General features: G+C 45.8%; 1 protein-coding gene across 3 annotated transcripts in view; it reads right to left on the bottom strand.

Annotated features, from left to right (window-relative positions):
* Positions 1-8608, bottom strand: part of MYZAP (myocardial zonula adherens protein) — a 97163-nt gene that overhangs the window by 59038 nt on the left and 29517 nt on the right. For all 3 annotated transcript variants that reach the window (XM_007111262.3, XM_007111263.4, XM_028494844.2), the window contains exons 5-6: positions 6348-6461; positions 2525-2677 (exon numbers count right to left, since the gene is read on the bottom strand). In XM_007111262.3, the coding sequence (XP_007111324.1) occupies positions 2525-2677; positions 6348-6461 (267 nt within the window). The remainder of the gene's footprint in view (positions 1-2524; positions 2678-6347; positions 6462-8608) is intronic.

Raw genomic sequence — 8608 nt, 5'->3', positions numbered from 1 at the left:
GCAACGGGAGAGGCCACAGCAGTGAGAGGCCCGCGTACAGCAAAAATAATAATAATAATAATAATAATAAAAATTTTAAAAAAATAAAAACTTCTGTGCTTCAAAGGATAGCATCAAGAAATTGAAAAGATAACACCTAGAGTGGGGGGAAATATTTGTAAATTATTTCTCTAATAACCTGTATCTGGAATATATGAAGAATGTTTACAACTCAATAATAAAATATAAATAACCCAATTTTAAAATGGGCAAAGGATCTGACAGACACTCCAGAGAAGATATCCAAATGACCAATAAGCACAAGAAATGATGCTTAACATCATCAGTTATCAGGAAATGCAAAACTACAATGAGCTTCACACCTACGAGGATGATTAAAATCAGTAAAAGAGAGTAACCAGTGTTGGCAAGGATGGGGAGAAATTGGAATCCTCTTACATGGCTGGTAGGAATGTAAAATGTTGCAGCCATACCTCTATGTTACCTTTCATATTGTTTGACTTTTCCCCCCAGGTGCATACATTACTTTAAAAAAATTTTTAAGTCAGAAAAGCAGGAAGGCCTTTGAAGAGAAGCTGCCCACATGGAATTGAAGCCATCCCATTAGTTGCACAGGCCAATCAGTCTCTAGGAAACACTTAAGCTCATCTAAGAAATCTGGACTCATCCTTTCCATACCTTTGTGCTTTTCCAAATGTTGTGTTTGGAAACGTTCCCATCTGGTTTGGGGGACCTTAGCTGGGGGCTCCTGGGGGCTTGCACAGGCCTAGCTTAGGAGATGAGAAAAAGTAGAGCTGTGGGCAAGCAGGCTTATGCTGGGAGTGGCTGGTGTTTCCTTTCTTCCCTGGCCCTGCCCTCACCTGTGAACTTCAGGCCATTGATTTTATGCCTCTGAAGGTTTGTTTGCATCCCTTCCTTCCAGCTTACTGCTTGTTTAAGAGAGCTGAGTTAGCTAGGTAGGTAAGCTCTGGATAAGTAAGGTGTACTACAACCCGGATAGGCTACATGATGTTTCCTCCAAAGACTGGACAAAAGTCTCTCTTGATGCCCTCTCAATCTCCCCTCTCATCACTAGGCAAGTTTTGGTACCAAGAAACCACAAAATGGGAAATCCTGAACAGAGGTTATCATTAGCTGAAAGAGACCCAGCGTGTCCTGCACTCCATCTCCACTTCTAGAATGGGCTCTGTCCCTCACGTCCTGTTTACGCTGCATCCAGGTCACATGAAATACTCTGAGTCCTGTCACTTTTGTAATTTGGGGGGGTGTGGGGTTGGGTAAAGTAAAGCATTAGTCTCTACAACAGGCAATTGCGAACTGGATTTGGAGGCTTGGTCTCCCTGACACCACAGCACCTCTGGAACAGACATGGATACAGAGCACAGGTGCAGAGAGTAGATACTCAGTACATATTTGTGGAATGAATGACTGCATAGAGATCCTACATTGAGGAAAAGACTCCAAACGGTCATTTCAGAATTTTTCAGCAACAAAGGCTTTTTTTTCCAAAGTAACTCTTATGCAGAAATACAATATATGAAAAAGTAGAAGAGCATCCCTGTTTGAAGTGAAAGCAAAGAGGAGCTGATCGACTGTGTAGCTCTCTGGTCCCTCCCGCTTCCCGGGTGGTTGTGTTTGGCCAAGTGGGTGGTGATGGCACAGCCTATGGGGCAGCCATCACAGAGGCTACACAGTGTGGTGTGGTGGCCCGTGCTCCCCATCAGCTGTCCCTGAGGCAGCCCATAGGTAGGGGACCACATGGCCCAGTTTGTTCCCCTAACCAAATTCTTAAGAGCACCTCCTTTCACTCCTGAACATACTCTGGTTTGAGCAATAAATCACATGGTACACTACCCATGACACACTCTCCCCTAGAATAGCCTAAGGCTGTGTTGAACACAATCTGAAAAGCACAGGCTTAAAAAAAACCAAATTCATTCAGGAAATAATTTGTTGGGTGACTTCTGTGAGCCATTCGTGGGTCGGTTCCTGGAAGTTTCAAAGCTGGAAGGAGCACTAACATCTCCAGGGCCTTAGACGCTGAGCTGAGGAATAAGCATGACCTGGGGGCAGGAGGGACACTGCCCATAGTCCTTGGTCACCCACCCATTCTCTTCCGGGGGGCCCTTCAGCTCTTCATTGTCAAACCAGACAATGAGGCCTTGGAACCTCAGAGAGAATCTGAACAGTGAAGCTTCTGAAGTCCCAGACCTGTGGGCAGCCCAAGTGTCCTCTCAGTACATAAGAGCAGTGCCACGATGAGGTCTCAGTAGCCCTTGAGGCCACTGGGACCAAGGCAGGAGAGCCCAATAGGGGTACATACAGGGTACCCCCAATCTGCACTGACAGCTGTGAGCGCAGAAACCCCCTCAGTCCCTTCAAGTGAAATCCTGTGGGGCTGGCCACAAAAAGGGTGGGGAAGCCCAACAAAGAAGAGAAGAGAGAAAGGGAAATGGGAGAGCTGGCGATGGGAGAAGAGAGGAGAGAGAAAGGTTAGCAGGAAATCTACATTCCTGTACTTTACCTTCATTTTCAGCAGCTGGTTTTCAACTTGTGCCACCTCTAACTGCCGCTGCTTTTCCCGCAGCTTGTCCATGGAGGCTTCATATGCCTGCTGCAGGTTTCTGATTTGGTCCTTAATGCTGCTGTTCTCCAAAGTAACATCCACAAGGGTTTTCTGTCAGGATGAAAATAAAAACCAGATCTAGCAGTGTGAGAAAACACGGCCAGAGTCATACACTGGGACATCCCTTTGTCATTAACGGCTGAGGGAGACATCGGCCCACAGGAGCAACTGCAAGCCTGGGACCCTGGTGTTAGAGCGCCTGAGGGCCCCCCTTGGTGGTCGGGAGGTCTGCCGCCCTGTACTTCGGTGGGCCAGCCAGCTTTCCCCCGTAACGTGCCATGGCTGCTGCTAACACCGCTTGCCACTGCTTAGGATGGATGGAAACGGACGAAAACACTTTTCCAAGGAAAAATGTTTGCAATACGTAATTTCACGTGGAAAAAAATTGGGTTTGAAAACAGTAAGTACAGAAGAATCCCATTTTGAAAAAAATAATGCATAAGCATCTGTCCAAATGTATTCATGCCTAGAAAAAAAAAAAAAAAAAAGACTAGGAGTCACCAAAATCCAAATAATGATTTTCACTATGGGATAGGATTATAGATGGTATTTAATTTTCTTCTTTGTATCTTCTATATTTTCCATATTCCCAAACTGAAATCAGAAAACAAAATACGTGTTTTATAAAATGGACATATTCCCCTTCTTTCTTAAACAGGTTGTTTACTTCTGTACTTCTAGACGAGCTGCCAGGACAGAGACAACAGGGCTGAGGTTACTGTAATGCCTGCAAATGTTTCACCTCCCTCGCTCAGGCAGAGGAGGGTGGTGATGAAGGGAGGGGCAGAGAGCCAAGTCTGTGACTCCCACAAGCGCCTGACAAGTGTCAGAAGCCTGTTGCTTATTGCTCCAGGCTGCCCACTGGAGCAGGAATGCTTAAATTAATATCGTTGCTATTTCATGCTTCAGGTTACTTGCTTAACTCTCCTTACAGAGAAATGGCTTCCACAACCCCAGAATTTCTACCACCGGACACAGGTTTATGGGCACCTTCTACCACCTCCTGAAGTCACCTACAACTTTATATCAGAAGATCTGGAAACTCTGGTGTTGAACACACATCCTAATACTAATACCTGTGTCCTCTTTGTAGATGACCAGTCTCTGAAGCTCCTCCACTCCTTAGCCTCCACTTTGGATAATAAGCCTCATGCTTAAACCTATTCGAATCAGTAGAAAGGATTTTCAATGGTGGTAAATAGATATTAAAGAAAATACAGAAGCCATCTGAAAGTTGGAATCACAGAGCATTGGAGATGCAAGGAGCCTTAGAAACCATCTGGCCAACAACCCTCTCTCTAAGTCCCACTGGCTTTACAGAGACCGGTCTTGTGCTCAGAACCTATATCCGGACCAAGAGACCAGGGCTGTAGCCCTGGACTAGCTATACACTTTGTTCAAGTCATTTCTGTTGGCCTCAGTTTGTTTATCCATAAAACAAGGGGGTGGGAGATCATCTCAATAGTGCTTTCCAGCTTTGACATTCTATAAAATCAAACCAGGGATCTGGTCTCGTCAGTAATCATGAACATGGGGTAGACTAGACAATGGAAGAAATACGAAGCCAGCTATTTTCAGACTCAGTTGAGTTTCCTGGCCATGAGATGATGTGTTTCTTTTCTCTGCTCCTCCCTCTTCCCCAGCCGCCACCCCCTTCTTTTTTTGTTTTTTTTTAAACAACAGTTTTTAATCATTTCATTTACCCTGGAATAAGAGACTAGACTGTAACTAGAAATCAGTCAGGGTCCAGGGGTTAGGGTGGACCCTGTTCTAACAGTTGACCTCTGAAGTAAATGCCTGGCGTGTCAGTGATGTGGACAAAAATGTTGCCTGCCATTCCAGTAAACAATGACTGTTGCCCGCCATCAAGTTATCAGCCACTGCAGCCCACCCAACAGTGTGCCCTGAGGGGGATTCAAGATGGAAAAAAGCAGGATACTAGCCCTAGAGAGTTAAGATGCAAACCAAAGAAATAATTTCAATGAGCCCAGACTCTTACATCTTCTTATACATAGAAAAGCACTAAAAACATTAACTGAAGATGTCTGTTTTTTGTGTGATGAATAGTAATGTTAATGTTTGGCTACATTTTTTTTTAAGCGAAACTCGTATCTATCCTGGTTCCTCCCTTACCCCTTTGGAGCAGTTCCTCAGAGCTGTCTGAGAGGCTGATGCCCAAGCCATAGGACTCAGTAAGGTCCCCGAATAAAACAGAACTCTGAACTTTTAGGTTGTATGGGTTTTTTTTTAATCAACAGTGGGGTGGCAAATCAGAAGTAGGACAGGGAAGAAAACCCAGATACCAACCAGATCTGAACTCAGGTGAGATACAGCATTTCCTGGTTGGCCAGTAGTGAGATGTCTGAGAGGGAAGGAAAGGGAGCCTGGGTGAGCCCCCTTGATAGCAGGAGGAAGGGAAAATAAAGGCTCCTGAATAAACCAGACCCAAAGTAGGGCTTGGCCTGAGGCCAGGGGAAAGCTGCCAGGCACTATGGGAGAGCCAGGAAAAGGGTGGGACTCAGAGGCCCCACCAGAAATGGGCCTCCCAGACAAATCCAAACACGAGGCCCACCAAGGCCCACTGCGGGGACCGTGGCCTAGCTTTGCTGCTGGCACTACTGCCCGAACAGCTGTTAGTAGAGAATACTAGATCCTAAGGGAAGTGGATAATCCCAACATGAAAATCTGTTTGCTTATCTAGCAAATTATTTATAGAGAACCAGAAAGGATGTGAAATAGCTTGTGTGAACTTTCAAGAGGAAGGTAAAGAGATAAGAGCCAAATAAAGTTGGAAGGGGACAGAAACTATTATTTGCATGTTTGCAAATTAAAGCCAAGGGACGCTGCTTCTGGTGAATATAATGCTTTACTCTGAACATTTTCAAGTTAATTTGCATGTTACGTGGGGGGCTCAGTCAGAAGATTAACAATGGGCAGCATATGAGGGGGTTAAGTCCTAGCAAATCAAACTGATCAAGAGAAAAACCCCCTCGACGTGTGGTGACCACACACATTTGCACAAATGTGGGATCCTGACTCTTTTTGCTTCCCTGACTGGTACTACAAGATATTCTTTGGAAGGCACAAGATTTCTTTCAAAGCAAAATAATTCCTAGGGACTTCCCTGGCAGTCCAGCGGTTAAGACTCAGTGCTTGTAATGCAGGGGGTGCAGGTTCAATCCCTGACGGGGGAACTAAGATCCCACATGCCTCACGGCCAAAAAATAGTAATAATAATAATTTCTAAATTAGGAAAAAGTACCTAACAGCCTCTGGGAGTTACTTGTCATGAATGAACACAGATTGCCTTTGCCTAAGTCTGGCCTTCCTGTGGTTGGTGGAACTTCTCGTAACACTGGGGCTTAAGGGAGTGGCCTGATGCACTGTTTTAGGCACTGACACTTAGGACCACTTGGGTGTCTAGTGGAACAAGTGACATCTCTAGCACTGAACTCAGGATCTAAACCCCCATTTTAATAAGCGCAAAAACAACTGCAATTCCAAGGTTGAGAGTCTCAGCTTGGAAGCATTTCCATCGGCTTCCTTCCTTCACCGTCTCCCTGGCCTGGCCTTTACTGTGGCTGTGTGTAAAGGATTCAGAATAATGAGCTGAAGACATTCTGTGACTTAACTTTTCTACAAAAACACAGGGCCCACCCTTGGCTAAGCTCTCTTGCACTGGAACAGAGGAGACCCAGGCGAATCGGGAGCAGATGAATACCTGCAGGCCGATGGAGTCCGACACCAAAGCCGAGTTCATGGTATTAAAACTGTCCAGGGCTGACGACTGGGTTTGGATGTAATTCTGCTGATAGTCCTGCTGAGCCTGTGAAACCTGGACAGATTAAGGAGACAGTTACACACAACCAATGCACACACACTCATGACAACCTTCAGTTAGGCTGGAACATTCCCCTGATGGTAGCCACATCCGGGTCAGTGATATTTCAAGTACAGCTTTAAATTAAAAAGTCACCATCTGCATGACCCAGAGAGTAGAAAGACAAGACCACTTTTCCTTCGGATAATATTCACACATTCCCCCACAGGGCTTCACTTAGTCCTCGCAACACTTTGCGGCAGCCAGAACATTCTCTTTTATAGGGAGGAAACAGAATCAGAGAAGTTAAGGGATTTGTATGCAAATTGCTAGGAAGTGGAACAGCTACTTTTAGAACCTAGAACGCAGTTGGATACCTTCTTGTGCCATCTTGCTTTTTTTTTTTTTTTTAAATAAATTTTTATTTATTTATTTATTTTTGGCTGCGTTGGGTTTTCGTTGCTGCGTGCAGGCTTTCTCTAGTTGCGGCGAGCGGGGGCCACTCTTCGTTGCGGTGTGCGGGCTTCTCATTGCAGTGGCTTCTCTTGTTGCAGAGCACGGGCTCTAGGCACGCAGGCTTCAGTAGTTGTGGCTTGCGGGCTCTAGAGCGCAGGCTCAGTAGTTGTGGCGCACAGGCTTAGTTGGTCCGCGGCATGTGGGATCTTCCGGGACCAGGGCTCAAACCCGTGTCCCCTGCATTGGCAGGCGGATTCTCAACCACTGCAGCACCAGGGAAGTCCCATCTTGCTTATTTCTACTCACCATGGAAGGAATATACTTTGGGCTCAACCAGTTCTCAAGAGTTGTTTTGTGGCTGCTGCAGTTGTTGCGCTGTCTTTGTTGGACATGTATTTAACACGTTTGAGAGAGAGTCAACAGAGGCCAGTCTTAAACTAGACCTTAAAGAAGGGCTGGATATAGAAAGGCCAGGAGAGGACTTCCCTGGCAGTCCAGTGGTTGGGACTCCGCACTCTCACTGCCGAGGGCCCGGGTTCAGTCCCTGGTCGGGGAACTAAGATCCCGCAAGCCTCGCAGTGCGGCCAGAAAAAAAAAGGCTGGGAGGCAGTAGAACCAGGGGTAAGGTTTCTGGGAAGGCTCAAGGGTAGACCCCGTGTGGCCTGTGGAAGCAGCCAGGCATGAGAGAGCGAGAGGTGCACCTTGGGAGTGGGAGAGAGAGTTGAAAGAGCAGCCCAGGCCCAGGAGCAGGAGGCATGTTGCTGCCCATGGTGTGTTCATACAGCAGTAAGTTAGCATCTTAACCTGGCTACAGTCCGTGGTGTGGCCTGGAGAAGGAGGAGACTGAGCTCCTGCAACAGTCTAGCACGAGAAAACAGGGTGTGTAGGAGGTGGCAATGGAAAGTAAGGGGCAGAGATCTGTTTTTGCATCTATTGCAAATCCAATCCTTTGGCTTTAATTACAGTCATTAGTCAGTGGATGGCACAGTGAATTTCCATAGGTATGTGAGAATTTCACAAATCTCTTCCTACGTGTCAGTGAGCATGGGCTAGGTGGATATGTTTAAATACCCCCTTCCCCTGTAATCAAGGCAGTAGGTCTTACTTAAGCAGATAATTTCACAGACCAGACATAAACTAGACTCTAACACACAACTGTGGCAACTGTGCTTCTTTCCTGCAGATGTTAACTTTTTTTTGATTTATTCGTTTTTTATAAGCAGGTTATTAGTTATCTATTTTATACATATTAGTGTATACATGTCAATCCCAATCTCCCAGTTCATCCCACCACCACCCACCCCCCGCTTTCCCCCCTTGGTGTCCATACGTTTGTTCTCCACATCTGTGTCTCTATTTCTGCCTTGCAAACTTTCTCTTTCTGACTTACTTCACTCTGTATGACAGTCTCTAGGTCCATCCACGTCTCTACAAATGACCCAATTTCATTCTTTTTTATGGCTGAGTAATATTCCATTGTAGATATGTACCACATCTTCTTTATCCATTCGTCTGTCAATAGGCATTTAGGTTGCTTCCATGTCCTGGCTATTGTAAGCAGTGCTGCAATGAACATTGGGGTGCATGTGCCTTTTTGAATTATGGTTTCCTCTGGGTATATGCCCAGTAGTGGGATGACTGGGTCATATGGTGGTTCTATTTTTAGTTTTTTAAGGAACCTCCATACTGTTCTCCATAGTGGCTGT

The sequence above is a fragment of the Physeter macrocephalus genome, chromosome 11 (genome assembly GCF_002837175.3).
Source record: "Physeter macrocephalus isolate SW-GA chromosome 11, ASM283717v5, whole genome shotgun sequence".
Taxonomy (NCBI): Eukaryota; Metazoa; Chordata; class Mammalia; order Artiodactyla; family Physeteridae; genus Physeter; species Physeter macrocephalus.
This window is presented reverse-complemented; position numbering and strand designations above follow the sequence as displayed.